The 22,133-nt window shown below is 41.1% G+C and overlaps 1 protein-coding gene across 4 annotated transcripts in view; it reads left to right on the forward strand.

Moving 5' to 3' along the window:
* Positions 1–8,371: 8,371 nt before the first annotated feature.
* Positions 8,372–22,133, forward strand: part of LOC108021964 (optomotor-blind protein) — a 67,212-nt gene continuing 53,450 nt past the window's right edge. For all 4 annotated transcript variants that reach the window (XM_017090796.3, XM_017090798.3, XM_017090797.3 and 1 more), the window contains exons 1-2: positions 8,372–8,595; positions 9,484–10,885. In XM_017090796.3, coding sequence (XP_016946285.3) covers positions 9,735–10,885 — 1,151 coding nt within the window. In that variant the 5' untranslated portion in view covers positions 8,372–8,595; positions 9,484–9,734. The remainder of the gene's footprint in view (positions 8,596–9,483; positions 10,886–22,133) is intronic.

A 22,133-nucleotide genomic window follows, 5' to 3' on the forward strand; every position in this document is an offset into this window, starting at 1 on the left:
CCTTCAAATCCGACCCCCTCCCCCCCTCTCCCTTCCCCCCTCACTCCTCAAGAACCACCCATCAATCCCCGCCCCCCCTGCACCCCGCCCCTGAATTGTCCGTTTCGCTTGCGGCGCGGCGTGCAAAACGCTTTTGTGTGTTTAATTGCTTGTGAAGAGCGCTTTTCAATGGAAACTGCCAAACAGCGCAGAAGAAAGGAGAGAAAGCGGGAAATCCAGGGGGGGGGGGGGTGGTATGGAAAAGGAAGCGCCAGAAAGGAGAATCGAGAGACAAAACAAAAGCAGTGCAGAAAGGCAGAAAGAAACACCGGACCCGGGAAAACGATGGAGAAAAAAAGGGCTAGAGTAGGGAGAGTTGATCTGCTAGAAAGAATAAAAAACACGGGGAAAATAATGCGAAAAATCATAGTATAAGGGCCTGAAAAAATGGAACATCAAAATATTACTGCTTTCATAAAGGGCTATAAAAAAAGGCAGTTAAAATCAGTGAAAACCAAAAATAGAGCAAACAACTAATAAGTTCATTAAAAAATCAAAGCATCGTTAACAATATGAGCAATAAATCATATAGAAATATTTAATAAGTTAAAAAAGGGGTAACAATTTTAACAACTATTAAAAGCATGTTTTTTATTTACCGGAAAATAAATATTTGTAAAGCAAACAATGTTTATCTGCTAATTGGCTAATCGTGGCAGTTAATAGCTGCCATTCACCATAACAAATTTATTTATCGTTTCATAATTTTTTATTACCTAAATACATTCACATAAATGAAATAAATAAACTGTAACTACATAAAAATGTTTAGCACTTTGGCTTGGTAAAAACTTTGCAAAGTTAATTTGTGCCTTGGATGATAAACATTTAAATAAGTGAGTTTAAAATGGGCAGAACTAAGACCATTTTTGTAGAAATATTAAGGAAGATTTATTGAGATTTAAGGCGTACGTTTTGTGCAATTACTTTGAGAAGCTAAAGGTTCTTAAAAACTTATTCTAAAGTCTTTTATCTCAAAAGAACTCAGAAAATCAAGAAAAATGCAATAGAAAAATCACTTTATTTGGGATATTATAAGCTCTATAAGCGCTTCTTTGAAACGCCTTTCTTTCAGCTAACATAAAAAATAAACCAGTGAAATAATCACCTCCTTTCGATGATGTTATAATTGATTAATCACTTCTGAGTAATCTGGTAAAGCTTACAACGTAACTACTTGGTAATCCTCCCTGGAAATCCAATCCTCACTCCACCTCCCGGCGATAAGCGATGATGGGCAGGGGGCGAAAGAGCCAGGGAAAGCTGAAGAAAGAGTGGAAGAAAGTAAATGAGCGAGTGAGAGGGGCTCTCGAGGGAAATGCACTTTGTTTTTCACACATTGCCCTAACTGATTAACTTTTGTGTTGAGCTGAAAAAACAACAACAAGCGGCCGGGATGCAAGGACTATGCACAGAATGCACACGCACACAGGCGAGCGGAGAAAGCACACACACACGCACGCAGAGACGGGGAAAGGCCAGACACACACACACACAGACACTCACAGACACGGGCGGCAGACAAAGCCGAGCAAACAACACCGAAAGTCTGTCTCTCCGTCGGCCGTCTGTGTGAGCGAGTGTGTCGGCGTGTGTGTGTGTGATAGACAGGCGTAAAGTTAATTAAACAATAAATACACACACACTGGCAGACCGAGCCACACACACACACACACACGCGCGACGCGTTAAAAATGGCGAAAAACTACGGACTACACTTGGCAGCCTGGCGTGAAATTCAACACAACATAACACACTCAGGCACACACAGCTGCGGTGCGCGAGTGTGCGTCTGTGTGGGGGTGTGTGTGCATTGTCTGTTGCACTGTAATTGAGCAATTGCAGTGGCCACCCACCGCCCACTGGCCACCCCTCCAAAACGCCCACAATGGCTGGCAATTTACTTGGCGCTCCAAAGTAGGCAACACTCGTCGGAGGAAAGCCAAATGGAGAGCAAAATGCGGGGGAAAAAGGGCTCCTGAAAATATATTTTCATAAAAAATAATTCATTCGTGTTATACATAAATGTAAGGAATTTTTTACCATTTAAATTGTGTTTTTTGTACATACTTTGTTTACAACATCATCGAATTCCTTAAATACATCACATTTCCTCTATACTTTTCTTTTTTTAACTTATTTGATTTAAACTTATTTTTTAATAAAAATACCAAGAGCATTGCTAAAGTTCCTAATGAAATAAAACCCGATAAAAAAAATATAATTCCAAAGCTTTTGCAGAGCAGTTTTCGTTTTTTTACAAAATGTTGCATACTTTTTTGGTGCTTTACCTTTTTTTTTTTTTTTTTTTTTTTTTTTTTTTTAATTAACATCTTTATTTAATATAATCCAGGAACAGATCTAATTAAAGCCTTTAACCTAAATGTTTTCTTAAGTAAATAATCTCTTAATTATAAATTATAATTAGTTTTCAACTTGGTATATAGGAGTAGATCAAATTACGACTAGTTTCAAGTAAATAATATATTCATATTAGTCTCTTAGGAGCAGCCCAAAATGTCTTCTTTTGAGCCTGCGAATTGGGATAGCCCCCTGTAATCTCCGGGCTAGACGATTACGGTGGGCAGTTAGTCTTTACCTTTAAATTTCAAACCCATGCAAGTTTTAAGTGAAAGGGTTTATTTTATTAAGGTAAATCCTAAAATTTATGTTTTTTTTTAAATAATATTTATGTTTTAAATAATTTGTTAATTTTTGTTCGTTTTCAAAAATGTATTGCCTACTTTCTTGGTGCTTTTCCATTGAATTTCATAAAAATGCCAGATTTAAATGAAAATGATGTAAATTACATCAAAGAAAGCCCCAAAAATTGTAGTACATTGGTTTTTTTTTATTTTCTTAAGCTAAAATTAATTTAATGGATGCTGTATTTCCCAATGAAAATCTTACTTGGATCCCCCCAGATGTTTCTTCGTGTACAAAGATGGTTTTTCGCTGGGAAAGCTGCAACTGCTGTCCATGGGAAAATAGAGGAGTTCATAGCATGAATTTAGTTCCCTTTTTTAGCAGAGCAACTCCACGGAAAGTTGCAGAAAAGTTCAAAGGGAAAGTGTTTGCGAAAGGGCCAGTGCGGAGGCAACTCAAAGTTGCAGGTGATGAAAAAAGGTGGTCTACGTGGTCAAAGGGAATGTCTTTCGAAACAACTTGTCTCCAATTAAGTGCTCAAATAGCATTCACAAGAAATGAAGTTCATTAAAAAAGTTCACATATAATATAACTATTCGCGTGCGGTTTGTTATAGCTCAAATACCACACAAATCTCTAGGCGGATAATTAGTTATTAGTTTGGAAAGCGCTGCAGATTAGGCCCCCAGTTTTTCCGAAAATACTCCCTTTGACCAGCATAATATATAGGCTCGTCCCCCGCATTTCAACTACCCCTAATTGGATTAGTGAAAAAAATAAAATCAGGAAAAATAAAACAAGCCAAGAAGCTTGAGCAGAAAGCGGGGCATAAGCATTCATGGGCGATATTTTGCAAAAGGCACTCGCACACGTGTGGTTTTGGCCATGAGTTGGCCATCTGTGCTCACATAACCGTGGGTGGACACATATTTCGAAGATGAGCCACGGCTTCGATTTCAGCGGCCAAGGAGGAAAGCCCAAGACACACCCACACGCACAGGGGAAAAGCGCTTACATAAGACTAGACACATCCTGTTCCGCGCTAAGCGAGGCTCTCTCTCTCCGCTTTCTCCTTTCTCCTCCCCAAGGATATCTGATTTTTCCGCCCCCGTTTTTGGGTGGCTGCCAGTCCAGCCATTGTTTTCCTTTGCCATATATTACATTTAATTTTATGCTAATTTTATCGATTGCCCCGAGCGGCGGGGAAGAAAAACAAGCGCAAATACGTAATTTTCCGAATCTTTGCTCGCGGCAATTAGTGACGAAAGTGGGGGAAATTGCACCACTAAAACAATTGATTAAATGTATATTATTAGATAATATTTTTTTTACATATTTTAAAGAATTGCACACAAGAGTAAGGAAATATTTAAAATTTTTTTAATTAGTTTTAGTTTTTTAATAAAAAACAAGTATTTTCTGTAAGCTAAATAACATACTTTTATGTTTATAGTTGAATTTTCCAATATATCAGCTTATAAATAACTAAATTCTAGGTTGCTTTATGAAAATCCCTTGGGGATATCCCCTAATTTTTTCTTATTGACTGGGAGGCTGGCATAAGTAAATATATTACAGGATGCCAATAAGTGAAAAGGATATTTACACACACACACACACACACACACAGGCATACAACTAACTAGCACCTACACACGTACACCCCCGCCCACACAAGCACAGGGGGCAGCATCGCATCAGCAGCTTTTCAAAGTGTTAACCCATTCGTCGTCACCTTTTTGCCCCAAACATATTTAGATAATTTAACGCGCGCCGCTCGTAAATTTCCACAAACACTCGCACACACACACACACACACGGGCACACAGGGACAGGGAGAAAGGGCCTCACACAGACAGAGAGAAAGATAGCAGTGCCTCCACCCACACAGACACAACTAAACCATGTTAAGCAAATAAACAGGAGAGTGCGAGAGAGAGAGGCGGCGAAAGAGCGGCGCTAGCTGGGAGGGCAAAAGACAGCCAGTGAAATAAATGCCGCCAAATAAAGTTTTTACTCTGATAATTATGAGCTCTTTTGCTTCTTGCCACACACACACACACTCACACACACACGCGCCAACTTTTAATTAGCTACAAAGCGCCAACAAAAAATCACTTAAAGAGAGAGCGACAGAGAGAGGGATGCTGGGCCAGTGTAAGTGTAAGTGTAAGCTTTTTCAACACACCTCAGGCACACACACCAGCGCGCGCTGAATCAATACCGAGAGCAGCCAAGAGAGAGCGAGGGAGAGAGCGAGCAGCCAGAGCCTTTGAAAAAGCCGAAAAACTTGAGATTTTCTGCATTTTGGTTGGCTGCTTATTAACACCTTTCCACTTTGGCCTTTCACCGACTTTTCACAGCCGCCAAATCAGTTTCGGCAGGAAGTTTGCTTAACACTTTTTGCAAAATTTCTGGGTTTATTGGGGGTTGTTAATTTGAATGATCGTAATTTTCTTTTATTTTACTAGTTACTATTTAAATAGTTAAAGGGCTACCAAAAAAAGGTACCATTATTTTTATATTTATTTACCAAACTAAAGTTATTTATTACACAAAATTTAGATTTGAATTTCTAATATTATAATAATAATAATTTTATTTAACTAATTCTGAAACCTAAATTTGTTTGGTATTTTTTTAGTATTTAAGGTAGCTCTTGATTGATCTTCCTCTTGCTCTCTTTTCTTCCCTTTTCTTCTTGTTCCTCTCCGCACCCACACCAAGGCAAAGCTGCCAGTTGGACAAACAAAAACAGGCGAAAAAACCAACCAAAATCGAAGAAGAGTCGAAAAACGCTGCTGCTTTGCTGTAATTTTTCACACCGCAAACACTCGCACACAAACAAACACACACACACACACGCAGGCAGGCAGGCACACACGGGCAGGCTCAAATGTTGTCACCTCATCTTGCCTCTCTCTCGCGCACGGGAGAGAATTAGAGGTTCCATTTTGATTGTGCTCTCCCCTCGGCCAGCGTGTGCGAGTGTGTGTGTGTGTTTGTGGTTAAACTTGTCACACAAGCAAAAGAGGAAGAAGCAAGTCGCTTGCCGTCTTCTTCTTGCGCACGCTAAGGCCGCCATATTGCCAGCTCGCTCTTTGTCTCCTCGGTCGACGTGTGTGTGTGTGTGCGCGCGTGTGAGTGCACGAGTACGTGTGACAAAATACATTCGGCTTCTTGGTGTTGGTGACTTGAGCCGGTTGCCTTTTCATTTGCACGCCTCTCGCCAGCCGCCGTCTCGCTCGCACCCGCCGTGTTTGCGCTTCACTTTTGGCGACAAGTTTGTCACACGACGCCGCCGTCGACGCCGCAGCCGCTGGCTCTGCCCGCGTCGCCGTCGCCGTCGTTGTTGCTCTTCTGCTTTTTCGCACTTGCGAATTTCTCACTCACCGCTGGCCCTTTTCCCTGCCCCCTTTCGCCTTTCTCCGCTCGCCTTTCGCCAAATCCGAAATCTTTTCATCTACATTTTAGGGCCGCGTAAAAGCTGCCAAAGCGGCTAACAAGCGTTTAGTTTTTGGCGGGTTAAGAGTGGGCTCAGGGGGGTTAAGGCGGCCTGGTATATTTTGGTATTTTCTTGTCTGATCTAACGGAGCTCACAAGTACATTACCTTGGTTTTCTTTGGTATTTTTTTGGTATTTTCTTGTCTTTATTTCTTCTATTTCTTATTTAATTGTAATTAAGTTCCTCACTGTTTACCTCTCTTAGTGCTTGAGAGGAAATGTTACAATAAAATAACTTATTCAAGCAGCTTTTTAATACCGAAATTAAAAAGGCCTTGGGTCGATCCTTTTTGAAATCATTTTGTATAGCATACTTTAACACACAATAAATTAAAAGAATATTTTTTTGTAATCTTTGAGAAAACACTCTAGCTATTACCTTAAATTTACCCCTCGAGCAGGGCCTGCGATTGTCTGGAGGTCATTGTAGGTCAACTTTTGTGCCTTTAAGTGCTTCGTTCCCGCAGCCGCTTTTATTTTATCTCCGCCTGGGAAGGGCCACCCCCTTTTGCGCCGTCCGCCTCGTTTATCTCACCACGCCGTCCCCTCTCGCAGTCATCTCACCACCCGCCGCCCCTGCCGCCGGGCGAGCCCACCACCCCTCGGCAAACATTTGACCATTGAAGCGCATTTTTCGCTTGCGCGTCATTTGTCAACTTGGCCGCTTCTTCTTTTTTCATTATTTGCCTCTTTGCAATTCCGCCGCCCCGCGTCACGCCCCCACCCCGCGGACGTTGTGATTTACTGTGCTTTTTTACTCGCCCTCAGCTCCTGTTTTACTGCCAATTTATTTTGCTCCTCGTTTCGTTGGGTATTTTTTGGTATTTCCAGTTCTAGAATTTTGGGAGCTTTGTTTTAAAGATTTCTAAGTTGCTGTCTTAGCCATGTTATTTTTTTATGTTGGCCTAAACCCTAATATAAATTACATTTCGGGTATCAATTATTTATTTACTATATTTAACGTAAGGGTTTTAATGGTTATTTTGCAGTATTTTTTTCTCATTTCTGTATTTTCCTTATTTATAATTTTTTGTTTTTCTTTTCTTTCATAATTTTATTGTTTTTTATTGATTTTTATTACTCTAAATTTCTGTGTTTTTTTTCTATCTGAATTTATTTTGCTTATGGTCATGAGTTTTATTTTTCTTTATTATTTTTGAATTCGTTGGTTTTCTTCGGTTTATTCTTTCTTTTTAACTTTTTCTGTTTATCCTTTTTTAAGCCCCATTTTTTCATTGTTTTTTATTCCTTTTTTTTTTACTTAAAATTGGAATGTTTTTTTTTTCTTATTTTAATTTGTTTTGTTTATGGTGATTAGTTTGTTTTCCTTATTAGCTGTTGAATTCCTTGGTCTTGTGTGGTTCTAATTTTTGAATTTTTTTCTTTATTCTTTTTTGTACTTTTATTTCCTTTTTTTTTAATTTTTAAAATATATTCTGTCATTTTTTAACTTTAAGCCCCATTTTTGCCCTACTCTTTCTACTTTGATCACTGGCTTTTGCCTCGTCCTATTATGCTTTGTTTTTCTTCTTCTCCTCTTTTCCTTCTCCCCCTCCCCCGCCTATTTTTGTTTAACTATTTATTTGATATCTTTTCTGCCGCCTGATTTTCCCGCTCCTCTGCCCCCACCCATCACGCCGCCCTGCCCCCTCCCCCGTTACTTCTTCGCCTTGTTGTAGTGGTGTCAGCTGCCTTGTTACTTCTAACACGCTGCTTTTGACGCGACGTCGCTGCCGCCGTTGGTTGGTGCCATTTCCCATTACACACACACACACACACACACACACTCGCCGGGCACACGCACACAGCTCACACGAGTCTCGCGCACACAGGCACACGCACACCTACACAGGCGTCAACTCAACACTTTTGGTACGAGTTTTTGGTTTTCTTATTGGAACCCCGCAGCTCACTCATTCTCTCTGGCCCTCTCGCTCTCGCCCACTGGCACACGCCCACCGTGGAAAGAAACTCAACACTCGGGCTCTCTCGCTCTCGCGCCCGGCCAGAGCGCACCCCCATGTAGGGCCGTCCCGCTCGCACGCCCCCCCAAGAGGCAGAGAGCGAGAGCGAGGCAGCGCGAGAGGCGAGCGGCGAGAGGGCGAGCAGAGCGGCGGCAGCGGCGCCGACGTCCGTTTCGGCGTGTGTGTATTTCCAGTTTCCAGTTTGAATGCGACCGGCGTGTAGTTCGTGTCGTCATCGCCGCTCTGTCGCTCTTGTCGCCTGTCGGTTGTCGTTTGCCGTTTGCCGTTAGCCGTTTGTCGCCTCTGTCGCCCGTCGTTTCTCGTCGTTTGTTGTTTCTCCCTCCGTTCGCTGTCCGCCGATCGCCGTGTCGCCAGCTCCTCCATTCTCCGCCCTGCGCCACGCCAATTCCCCTCTGTGCTCTTTTTTTTGCGTTCTCCTTTGGTAACAAACAAACAACCCAAAGCCACAAGCAAACAACAAACAAACAAACAAGGAAAACTAAGAAAACTCCAAGTTGCCCAGTGAAATTGCGAAGAAAGGCGAGAGAGGGAAACAGAAGCAAGTTCAAACATTTCGGCGTTTTGCCGTCGCAAAAACAAAAACAAAAGAAGGCAAGCCAGAGTCAAAAAGAAAGCAAGAAGCAGGCAGCAAACAGAAAGAAAGAACGAAGGGCGGAACGAGGAAGAACTCGGAAACTAGAAAGCCAAAAAATTGCACAAAGCTTATAAGAAATTAAGAGATCTTAAGAACGAAAGATCAAAGTTTAGAAAACAAGTTAAAACTAAAAAGTTTATGCCTAATATATGCTAAATAATGTGCTATATTTTCATTAGAATATAGAACTTTTAATTTTATACATTTTTTTTTATAAAAAAATTAAATAACCTACCATATCATAGGTTAAATCTTTAAAATCAGTGGTTTCTGTTTCAAAACTCAGACAGCAAAAGCAATACCTTTATAAAAAGTTCTTGAATTTAACCTTTTTTAAGTCAGTTAAATACAAAATTAAAGAAAAATCATACATTTAAATACAACAAAATTATACAGGATAGGCTCGAAGGCTTTTAAAGTAATATTCATATTAAAAATAGGAAACGAAGTCCAAAATTTATGAGTATATTAAACTCAAGAACTGAAAATATGCCTTATTTCTTTTTCTTTAACCAAAAAGAAGGCTACTTTTTAAACATTTAGTTGGAAAACTTGAACTTTAATAAAAGAAAAATGCACAAAAAACTATTATAAAGGCAACCATCAAATCAAAGGATTCCCGAAAACCCCAAGCGGCCGAACCAACTAAACATCCTATTTGCATATCTTTTGTAGAAATTAACAAGAATTTTTTTGAAACAAGAAGATAAATCCAAAGTGCCAGTGAGTGAGCCCGAGCAAAAATCGAAGAAATTCAAAAAACAAAAACCAGTACCTGTAGAACACAAAAACAAAGCTATAAAAATACATAATTAAAAATAAAAAATAAAAAACACCCAAGAAGGAGCACTGAGAGATCCCGCCTAGAGATCGCCGTGGGAAGTCCTTTCTGCATGACGCACTCGGTTGTTTGAAACGGTTATGTGATGAGATACGACGTCCAGGAGCTGCTACTTCATCAGTCTGCTGAGGATCCATTCGCCAGGTTCGCCAATGGGATGGCATATCATCCATTTCTGCAGCTAACGCAACGACCCACTGACTTCAGCGTCTCCTCGCTGTTGACGGCGGGTAGCAACAACAGTGCCACCAGCGGCAGCAACCACAGCAGCACCCACGCCAGCAACAGCGCCAATTCCAACACCAACGCCAACTCCAACAACAACAACAACAACAACAACAACAACAACCACAGCGGCGGCAACACCAATTCGAGCAACACCAACAACCTAGTGGCCGTCTCACCAACGGGTGGTGGTGCGCAGCTTTCGCCGCAGAGCAACCACAGCAGCAGCAACACCACCACCACCAGCAGCACCAACAACTCCAGCTCCCACAACAACAATAACAATAACAACAACAACAACACCAACAATAACAACAACAACAACCACACGAACAACAACAACAACAACAACCCGAGTCAGAAGCAGGGACACCACCTGAGCACCGCCGAAGGGACGCCCTCGCCCGCTGGCACACCGCCGCCGCCGCCGCTGCCGCAGATCGTTGGTGTTGCCGGTGCGCTGCAGCCGCCGCCCAGCTCGGCCGCCCATCCGTCGCACCACCCACCAGCCGCCGCCGCCGCCGCCGCCCATCACTCCCCCAGCACGGGTGCCGCTGCACCACCCGCCGGCGCCGCGGGTCTGCCGCCACCCACACCGCCGCACCACCTGCAGCAGCAGCAGCAGCAGCAGCAGCAACAGCAGCCGCAGCAGCAGCACCAGGCACCACCACCACCGCCGTACTTCCCGGCTGCGGCACTGGCCGCTCTAGCCGGCAGTCCGGCCGGACCGCACCCGGGCCTCTATCCCGGCGGCGGACTGCGCTTCCCGCCGCACCACCCGGGCGCCCACCCGCACGCCCACCACCTGGGCAGCGCCTACACCACCGCCGAGGACGTCGTCCTCGCCTCGGCCGTCGCCCACCAGCTGCATCCGGCGATGCGACCGCTCCGGGCCCTGCAGCCCGAGGACGATGGCGTCGTCGACGACCCCAAGGTCACGCTGGAGGGCAAGGACCTGTGGGAGAAGTTCCACAAGCTGGGCACGGAAATGGTCATCACCAAGAGCGGCAGGTGAGTCTTGGTCCTTGAAAGTGTGGGGTTCCCCAAATATAAGCTCTTGAAAAAATACCACGTATAATACCGGAGGAATTAGACTCCCCTGTTGTTATCTATACAAAAATTACTGAGTGAAGTCCCTTAAGTTCTTGAAAGTGGGGATAGAGTTCAGTTCTCAAATGTGATTTCATAAAAAATACTATACTATGTGAAATCCCAGAGGTTCTTAAAAGAGAGCCTTAGAGTTAGGTTCCCTTAGTGAAAAAATACTATATGAAGTCTCCAAAGTTCTTAAAAGTTCGTGAGAGTTAGGTTCCCTAGAAATACTATGTAAAATATCAGAGGTTCTAAAAAGAGCGTCTTAATGAAAAAATACTACATGAATTCTCCGAAGTTCTTAAAAGTTCGTGAAAGTTAGGTTCCCTAGAAATACTATGTAAAATACCAGAGGTTCTTAATAGGTATGGAGTTAGGTTTTCCAAATAATACTAGAATTTTTTTTGAACAAAAATTAAGTTCTAGAAAGTGTTATTATAGAGCTCAATCCTTATAAAAAAGGCACTTTGAATCCGAGTATTTCATACTCAAGCTTCAAATTTACCAAATAAATTAACTAAATATTTTTAAAAAATATAATTAAAGTATTAAGCGTTTTTCAAGTATAAGGTTTCCAAAAAAGATCATCATTATAAGATTAAAATTCCTTTTATAAATCCGAAATAATATCGTACATAGTTTTATGATGATTCAGATGTTACAGTCCAACGGTTCCAAAATACTTTTTATACCTAAATCCAAGAAAAGTTCCCTTAACCAAATAATATTATGTGAACATACAGATTATTTGGTAAACCTTTTTATTTCTCTAAGGAAATTCATGTGGTGCAAATTGATTCCAGTTTGAATATTCCAAAAGCAATCCCTTGATAATAACAAGTGTTAAAATAAAATTAAAAAACAAAAGGACAAGCTTAAATACCAAAATAATTTTAAAATCGTGATTTTTTATTAAAAGAACGTTATTAGTGTTTTTCGTGTTCGCTGCATTGAAAATTGAATAGACCAAGTGTGTGAAAATGTCAATGAATACGGAAGAAATAAGCCATAAAAGGAAATGGGCTATGATTTTCAATGCACGTTGAAGGGGAAAAAATTCAGTGATGAATGAAGAATTAAATAGACCAAAAAATACCATAATGAATGGAGTATTAAGTTTTAAAAAAAGGAAAAATACCACGATGGTTGGAGTACTAGGCGATTAAAAAAGGAAAACTACCACGATGAAAGGAGTGTTAAATGTATAAAGAGGTTATAAATAATAATATTTTGAATGCGATTTTTTTTGCTGCTGTATTGACAAATAAATGTGGCCTTTGCGAGGCTTTTGGCAATCGAGGGCACAGATCTGGGGCCGAGGGCCGAGGGCCGAAGGTCGGGTCGCAGCCCGGCCAGCAGCCTTGGCCACTTGAGCACGTGTGGCGACGTCTCAAGCTCCCGCTAGCCGTCGAGACCGCTCCCAAGTTCCACGCCCAGTTGCGCTGAAAGTAGGTGAACAGACGCCCCTGTTCTTGTCTCTCCTTTTTTTCTTCATAATTTTTCCCATTTCTCCAACAGCATGTCATCAGCCTCCGAGATCCACAAGCCTCAGAGTCTCTCCCTCGAGAAGATGATGATGATTATGTGGCGACGACGTTGACATTCAAGCTGCGTTGGCGCGTGAAAATGCGTTTTGAGCTTCACACCTACTTGAGGAAGTATTCACGGAGACGCACTCACACTCGGGCGCAGTGCGTGGAGTGAGTGTCAAGTGAGTGCAAGATGTGGCAGCTGTGAATGCACTCAAAAGTGTCGCCAATAGTGCCCCCTTGCAATTTGCAAATTAATGCTGCAAGGGCGGGGGAATTTAAAGGGAATTCTGGGAGATTTACTTAGGAATGTTCATTCCAAGTTGAAAAAATACCAAATGAATGTTCAATCCAAGTAAATGTACTTTTTTATTTTTTTGGACTCTAAAGGTAGAACTTAGGTGAACAAAAAGGTATTTTATTATATGATTTTAAAAGTTACAGGGTGAAGAACAAGTCGGGAATAAACAAATTGAAGATAAGGTGCCCAAATGTTTAATTTTCCCTCATAAAAATACCAAAATTCGGCACTTTTTTGTTATTTTTAAGCTTTAGGCAGCTGTACCTTTGAAATTTCCACCAAAAAAAGCTATGTTTAACCATAAACTAGCCTTGGCTGGCTATGTCATACTTTTCCTTGCTAATTAATTCCACTTTGAGGCAATTCATTTCGCAGCAAGCCAAATTCAATTAGCTACTGCTGTTGCTTTCTTAAGCTACAAATTGCCTGACGCCTCGGCTAAGCCTCTTTGGAAAACGCCTTCGCCGCCGCCTTTTCCCCATACACACCCACGTTTAAGTGGCTAATATATATATGTGCGAGTGTATACGCTCGGTTTCAATGCCAGCCTGGCGGCGTGGGCGTGGCAAGAGCACCAATAGAAAGTGAAAATAAGCGCAAAAATAAAATATTTGCAAATAGTTTTGTGTGCGGAAAGTTTCGAATACGTCTGGCCAGGTGTCTGGGGGCCCTGGCCACGCCCCCAACCCCCGGCCCCCGGCCGCCGCCCACGCCCCCATCCTTGTGGCAGCACTGTAGTTGCATTTTGTTGTTGGTTGTTCGCACTTGGGAAATGCACACAAAACACCAAACAACACAGGCCACACTCACAAAAAAGTTGATGGAAATTATATTTTTCGAGTTTGGCGAGGGGCGGAGCGGGGGGGGGGGGGGGCTGAGAGGTAGGGAGTTCCTGTTTCTGGCCATATCCTTAAGCTCATTAGCAGTTTGGCGATTTGAAGTGTGAAACTAAACCAAGTGGCCAAGCCATGGGCATAAAAACAGGCCACTACAGGCCCCAGCAGAGAAAGAAGGAAAAACGCAACCACCTACTAGTTTCTTCACTTTGCAGCTTGGGGGAAAATAAGTGCACTGGGAAAAACAGGGTGTGCTAACGGCAAGGCAAACGTTTAACGGGTGTAAGTGCCTAAGATCCTTGACTAAAAATAAAAGGCATGAATACTTATAATTATAAAGGTGGTCCCTTTTATAATAAACCTAAAAACAATAACCGAAATTAGCTAATAATTCTTTAAGACAATCCAAGAAAGGTTTTTGTTAAAAATAATTTTTTTACAATAAAAAGCATAAAAATGTGTAAATTTCAAGGCGGCTTCTTTTTCTGAGAACCTTTGCTATAAAAGGGAAATGGTTACTCTTAAAAACCTAAAAACAAAAACCGAAATTCGGTAATAATTCTAGGAAACACACTAAGAAAGCAATAACCTTTAAATAATTGTTTAAAAATAAGAAGCATTAATATTTCTAATTTTAAAGGCTGCCCCTTTTTTTGTGAAGGTTTGCTATATAAGGTAAATGGTTACTTTAAAAAATGTAAAAAGAAAAAGCGAAATTTGGAAATGGTTTTAGAAAGCACACTAAGAATGATTTTTACTCTTACACTTACAAAAAATTAGTTAAAGTTCAATGTTGTTTTTGCTCCAACCAACTAATTCCATCTTTGCCCAGGTATTTGCGGAATATGCTAATGCACTTTTTTCACCGTGCTCCCGAGTTCATGACCCTGCTGTTGGAGGGGGAAGGGGGGGGGGGGGGGTGGCTTGCCCCAAAGTGTGGCATGCAATTGTTGTAAAAGGGGGCGTGGCGGGACGGCCCTAGATGAGGAATGGGAGCAGGCGGCGGGCAGCAGGGGGCAGGGGAGCCTCGAGTGGCTTGTAAAAGTTTTAAGTACTTGTACCTACCACACATATGGAGATTATGGTTGTGTGTAAGTTGCAACTTTCTGCACGCCACACACACGTTGTGCTGTTGTTGTTGCTGCTGCTGCTGCTGCTGTTGTTGCATGCTTGCGAGACGTGCGAAAAAAAAGCAACAACCAAATGGCAAAACAGCAAACAGAATTATTGTTGCCGCTTCTGTTGCCGTTGCCCCATCATCATCAATGTCAAAATTATTGTTTTTCCTGCCGCACAACCACCGCCCCTCCCCCTTCCCCCCGCTCGCCTCTTCATGTGAGTGCCACTTGAATGTTTTGCGAGTGGATTTGCATTCACTTGGCGCGATTCAATCGCTTTTTGTGCCTCCGGGTTTCCTTTTTTTGGTTTTTGTCGAATTTTGTTTCGATGATTTGCCGGCTTGAGGCTTTAGTTTTCCGTTCGACAGCTCATTTTCCCAGTTGCTTTCAATCGAAATGGGGCTAAAATTAAATCTCATAAGTTTCATAATACTTTGCGCTCCCTGTTTTCACCACTTGTCGCCGGCAATTAAGGCGCCCAAGCAAATAGCGTGAAATCTTTCTGCGTTTCGCCGCTCGTGGCTGTGACTTATCAATTAATTGAAATTGCCGTCTAAGCGCAAATAAATAAAGTCGCTCCCCTCGTGCGCCAGCGCCCCGGGCACTTGGCGACACTTTCGGTGCGAGAAGTCGAGGAAATGCGATTTCAAAGCAGCGAAAACCTATAAAAAATGTGTCAAAAATTATCAAGTGTTGACCCGACAGATGGAAAAAGGCGAATAAAATGGGAATACAGAGAGCCGGTGCGATGTGGCTTTGATTTCGCCAGTTTAAAGCTAATTGAAGGAGGCGATTAATAGGTCTCGGCATGTTTAAAGGGGCTAAATATCGGTATTACATTTTTTTGAGTTTTTAACAATTAAATAATATAATATTGAAATGTATGGTAAATATATTTTATTCCAACTTATCTGATCTCTTAAATGAAATAAAAATTGTGCTTTGGAGTATCATATTTAAATGATGAAATATTATAGTATTGAATGCTTAAATACTTCCTCTATAAAGAGGAAATAAAAGAGTAGAGTTTCAGATTTAAATAATAAAATATTATCAGTTGAAGTCTTTAAGAATATAAAGATAATTTTTTTTAAGGTCAACGGATCCCTGAAATATTTATTATGAGTGGTTTTAAGGATCCCCCACTATAAAGAATAAATAAAATCTATTCTGTGGACTATCAAATTTAAATAAAAATATATTAACCTGTGGAAATGTATAAAAATATAATAATAATTTCTAACTAAACGGAACCCTTAAAAATACATATTTCTTATGAGTATTTTTTCAGGAACCCCCTCTATAAAGAATAAATAAAAACTATTCATGGACTATCACATTTAAATAAAAATATATTAACCTGTGGAAATGTTCAAAAATAATAATAATTTCTAACTAAAGGGAACCCTTAAATACATATTTCTTATGAGTACTTTTCAAGGAACCCCCTCTATAAAGATTAAATAAAAGTCACGGTGTGGCTTAAAATAATGGAATATTGTCCTGCTCAAAGCTTAAAGATATTTTGTTCAAAGTTATAGGACCCCTTTCCCCATGTGTGCTTTTTTCGTAGCCCCCCTAAATTTCTAATTGGTGTCAGAGTTCTTTGACAGGCATGCGATAATGTGACGGACAAAAAATATTTAATGACACGTCAAAGGACACACACTCTTGCCCACTTTTTTCCACTTTTTTCTGTATTCTCTTCTGGGGTCGAGCCCTGGGCGACCGCCTGTCAAAGTTCACTTGTTTAATTTTCATAAATAAAAATTTTCCATTTCCTCCATATTTATTTAACAATTTTTTTTGTGTTCCTTTGCGCTCCTTGGCTCCGTCGTTTTGGGTAAAAACTCAGCTGACGGCGACGAAACGCAATCAAAGTGCACTGGCCTGCCCCGCCCCACAAAACGCCCACCTCCGCCGGGCCGTAGGCTCAATTAAGTGGGCGTGTCCGCCGCCTACTTTTTTCCGTACTCACATTGACCCCCCCGCCCCCAGTTTTCCACCAGTTTTCCCCCGACAAAGTCGTCGGCGGGGGTGCACGGGGTCAGCTCGGGGGTGGAGGTCGAAATTTTGTTATGTGCAGTGTGGCACAACCCTTGAGGAAGAGCACCCCACCCCGATCTGGGCTGCTCCACCATCTTGGAAACGTTTTTCATAATTGTGTTAAAATTGTCGTCCTGCCGGCGCGGGGTGGGGGGCCGGCGAAATTATTATCGATGTGCTAAGTTGACAAATACGCAAAGGCTGGGCTTTCGAAGAAAAAAGAAAAGCGCCCCCTTCTAAATTACACATAATTTGCTTGGCAACTTGAGAATTTCTTCGCTGCTGCGCTGTAATTTTCCATACCTTCTCGCAGCCCCCCTTCGCCGCCGCCCCTGCGAAATTCACTTGACAATTTTCGATACGATAAAAAATGCATAATAATTGCCAGAGTGATATGTATAGACCTCCATTGAGGCAGATATATCCCTGCATGGACAGCCTTTGCGCAGCTCTTGGAAAATTCATAAGCCAATTGGATAATTTGCACGTAATTTGATTTCAAATTGATTTCGCTGGGAAATCGGTGGGATCGCACAGATAACTGCACAGACCGTGCGTGTATGTGCAACCAGTAATTATTTACAAAAATTGTTTTTGAATGGTCGGTGAGGAATTTGCCTGGTAGATCTCCTTTTATAACCATACAATAATTGTATCATTTTTTAGGGGATACTATACTTAGAATTTCAATATTTACAGAGTTTTTAGGGTTTGGCATCGGTAAGAATACATTTTTGGGTTAGTTATTTCTTATATCATGGCCTCTTTTTATTTTATGCCCATGCGATCTTCCCAAGACAACCATTTCGATGATGGCCGACCGGCTGACAACCCCCAATGCAACGCAATCCAAACCCTCTCAACAAATATCTCTCCCTATCGTCGCCTATAAAATGTATATAAAAAGAAACCCGTTTCAAACTACAATCCGCACCACCCAAAAAAATAAAAAAGCCGAAAACCAAAATCCAAATCCGAAACCTACGCTGCTTAAATTACAATAAAAATGTCATAAAAAATTTGAACAAATTAAAAAGCGTCAAGCGTTTGGGCAAAAGAGAGGCAGAGAGACATTTAAGTGGCGCATTTTGGTGGCTGTTAATTTAAATTGCATTTACGCCCACTTGGAATTAAATGGAAATTAATTTGACGAACACCAAAATTTCAGTTTTTTTTTCTTATTTTTGGTTGGCTAATTAAGTAAGCGCTTCCGTCGCCGGTAGAAATCCAACCTCAGCGAGGGAAAAATAAAATAAAGCGCCCACGCAGCGGAAGTTGCAAGTTGGAAGTTGGAAATTGAAGCGCGGCTAGCGGTGCTCTTAACTTGGCCTAATGACGTCTGGGCTTTTGGTCAGAGCACCGCAACCGGCCCAAAATTGATGGTAGATGGTAACAAAACGCCGCTAAATGGTTACGGTCTTAATCGGGAGAATTCCGCTGTTTACACGCTCCGCTTGGCTAATGAGAAGACGCCCGGTTCGGTGGCTAACTGATAAGCCAAATGGGTGATTATCACTTCTGGGGAGGGGGCGTTGGGAAAGGGCAGGGAAAACTAGAAAAGGAACGATGGGAATGGCACCCGGAACGTTGGAATGAAACAGGGAACGGTGGAATGGAACAGCGAGTTGGTCTCCAAAACGCTCGATTCGCAAAGAAAAATTGCTGCCAGAAATTTCAACACAGGGAACACAATGGCAATGGCACACATTTCGAGCCCCCAAAAACGATTGACAACCACAAGCAACGCCTGGAATTCGAAACAGCCCGCCTTGAATTGCACGGAATGGAATATTTAAAACGCATTCGCTGCCTTCCAAGTTCCAACTTCTTTTTTTCCCTCCCGATATTCCCTTTTCTTCGCGGACAACTTGGAAATGCATAAAGCAAACAACGCAAAATATGACAACCAACAACGACAGCAACAACCCAAAACGATGACGATGATGACGTCCTTTATAATGAACAACATGAGTTCAGAAGAACCCAAAAGGAAGAAAAGAAAGAGAATAAAAAACACAAAACCGAACAGAAAAAGGAAAGACAGCGAACTACAAAAACACAACGAAAAAACAACAAAAATTCGCACAAAGAATGGAGCAACATACAAAAAAATTGAATACCAACAACAACCAAAAACAGAATGCCAGGCGAGTGCGAGTGAGAGGGCCGGCGAGGCGGGAAAGAGACGGCGCTATCGAGGACGAAGACGAAGACGGCGTCTTTTTGGCGCCAGAAAAATAACGACAATGCCTGACGAATGTGCGTGGAGTGGTGGAGTCTGCTCGGAAATCGGGTCGGTCGAAAGGGGGAGGGGTTCGAGGACGTCTGGGTTCACATATATATAGCTTAAGATCCATGTTTTGGAAGATTTTTTTAGGGATCAGCATTCAAGATATTAAAAAAAAATTGTTTTTTGAGTCTTAGTTCGAGGACGGCTAGGTTCAAGTATATAAAGCTTAAGATCGAAGTTTTGACAGATTTTTTAAGGACCAGTTTTCAAGATATTAAAAAAAAGAAAAAAAAAAAAGTTATGTTAAAATGTGATCTATTACTATTAGAAGTTCAAGATCAAAGAAATTGCGCCTTTTCCACTGGTCCTTATCGTATTTATCTGTTTAAAGTTTTCCTTTTGGTGTTGTTTTAAACTGAAGATTTGTTAATCATAAATCATAATTATTGACTGTTGTCCTTAGAGCTAATATTCTGACGGCTGCTGTGTTTTCGCCAGTGGGCTTGTGTGGGACAAAGAACAATGCCTTCAAGTTGTTAGCTGGACATGTGTTTGGCATTGGCGCTCAGCGAGCAAAAAGCAGAAAAAAAGCAAGAAAATGCCAGAAAAAGCCTCTCTTAAAAGCAGAGAAAGTGATCGGGCAGACGACAAACGAGAGGAAAAAAGAAGCTGCGCCAACAACAACAACAACAACAACAACAACGCAAAAGAAGAAGCAACAGCGAAGACTAAAAGAAATGTCAAAAACAATGAGAACGGTCGAATGAATTTGACAAACATTTCCTAGATGTGCGATGGCAGATCAAAGGAAAATCGCCGGCCGAGCGGCAGCAGCAACAAAGTCAACGACAACCTCTGGCCATCCCGCTCGCACACGCCGGGCAAATTAGTCAAATTAGCCGTCTCTTTTCAAAAAAAATTTTTCTGTCGAAAGCATCTTGTGATGATCGAACCTACACCTGTTTTTGTTTTATATTCAAATATTTTGTTTTAAAAAATTTTAAATGTATTTACTTTGAATTTTATACTTTTTTTGTATGGCTCCTATTTAAGCAAGGTTCAATTCCTCTTGTAACCAATTTTTTTTTCTTGCGAATATTTCTTCGTAACTTTTATTTTTAAACCTTTTTTAATTAATATCATTTATATTTTTAATTGAAAGATACTTTTATTTGTGTGTGCTATTTCTTATCGTCACTAATTTTTGAATTTTTTCCAATCGTGCCTTTCGTTACCTTTTTTTCTCTCTTCTCTACCTCTTTTTTGCTCTTTTGTCCTCGTGGCAAATTCACGCGTTCGAGGCAAACTCGGCTTGGCTTTTAGCATTAGTTTACACTTGATTAGAACGCTAATTGGGCCAAAAAAAAAAACGGTCACAGAGGAAGACGATGGCAAAAAAAGGACGCTCAGTGAGCTGGGAAATTTTCGCGGAAATGTGGCAGGCAGTTAAGCTGGTCCCCAGATCCTTTTGATCTATGCGGTATACCTGAACCTGATCTTATCTCTAAGTGATGGAGAGCGGTTTGGTGCTATTTAAATTTTCCAGAAATTAGAAGTATCGTTTTCGGAGGGGAGGCAGGGCTGGCGTTTATAAATGTTAAACGTATAATTGACTGATGAGTTAGCCAAGGTCTAGAAGTGTCTGTCAAAATATGAAACTAAATAATTTCACAAACACTTTAGCAAAGTTTCATTAACTTTTTAACCCTTGTCAAAGTTTAAGGCTGGCAAAATAAATGTCTTTATTCGTTTCATTTACCTGGCTAGAGATAAATGTCTAAAAATGGTTATATTTAGATGTCATATTCAGAAGTTTTAGTTTAATGCAATCCTCCTGGTAGCCTCATCTTCTTTCCCCTGCCCCTCGATTCTCCCAGATTTTGCTTCTATATATTTTTAATTCTGCCTCGTCGAAGTTTTGCCGAGGCTCAAGCGACGCTTTATGAATTTTAAGTGGCAAAAATTGACGAGTTGCTTTGGTTTTATTTTTTCTTTATTATTATTATTGCTGGTATGCACATGGCTGTGTGTGTGTGCATATTTATTTAATATTTTGTGGTCTGAAAAATTATACAAATTGTATGGGGCATTTGGTGAGTTTTAACTGCTCTGCGTGTTCTGTTTGCCTGATTAAACTGCCAAACAAAAACCGAATCAGAATCAGAATCGGAATCAGAAACTGAAACAGAAAAGAACAAACATCGGCACAAAATACTGGCAGGCAGGCGGCAGCTACGTTTTTGGTAACACACACGAATTTATGTTGCCACTTGATTTTTATGAATAAAAATTCTTCTTATTTCGGTTTCGGTTTTCTGGGAAAATAAAAATCAAATTTATGTAGCACCTACGCCATGGCTTGGCCCCTCCCTCAGTTTTTCCTGTCGAGGGTTTTCCACGAGGGAAATTAACACGAAGCCAAAAGGCAATTACGCACGCACATCTACAGAGTGGATGATGAGAGGTTGAGGGAGGGTCCACTGTGGCCACTCAGGATACAGTGGGCACCCGCAGGTTGATCTGATAAAGTTGAAACAGGGCTTAGATAAAAACCTTCTGCATGCAATATAAGCATTTAATTATTCAATAAGGTGTTTGAAAATCTTGTTGCGCTGTAAGATTGTGTTTCGTTTTCAGAGTGATCACTGTAGTGCCACTGAACTGCTGTGGTTGTTGCTTTTAGGTGTCAATGACGTGTGCTCTCTGTTTGCATTCATGCCCAAGTCATTTAACTATGTGGAACGTAACCAGAAACTAGAAATTCTTTACCAACAAATGCACCAATAAATAAGTTTTGGGCACAACAAAGACACCAATACTTATCTCCACCAAAAATTACTATAAAAGTATACTTTAAGTATTTATGAAATATCATGGCAGTAGTTATAAGAAAAGTTTCAAAACAATGTACACCAACAATTACACCAACAAAAAGTAATAAATTCAACATCTACACTTAGGTCTATATTCACTAGTAGACGTTGTACAAAATATTACTAAACGATTTGAAGCCAGTAGTTACAACAACCGTTTCAACATAACATACACCAACAATTACACCAACAAAAAGTATAAAATCCAACATCTACACTTGGGTCTGTATTCAC

Source organism: Drosophila biarmipes, chromosome X (assembly GCF_025231255.1).
Source record: "Drosophila biarmipes strain raj3 chromosome X, RU_DBia_V1.1, whole genome shotgun sequence".
Taxonomy (NCBI): domain Eukaryota; kingdom Metazoa; phylum Arthropoda; class Insecta; order Diptera; family Drosophilidae; genus Drosophila; species Drosophila biarmipes.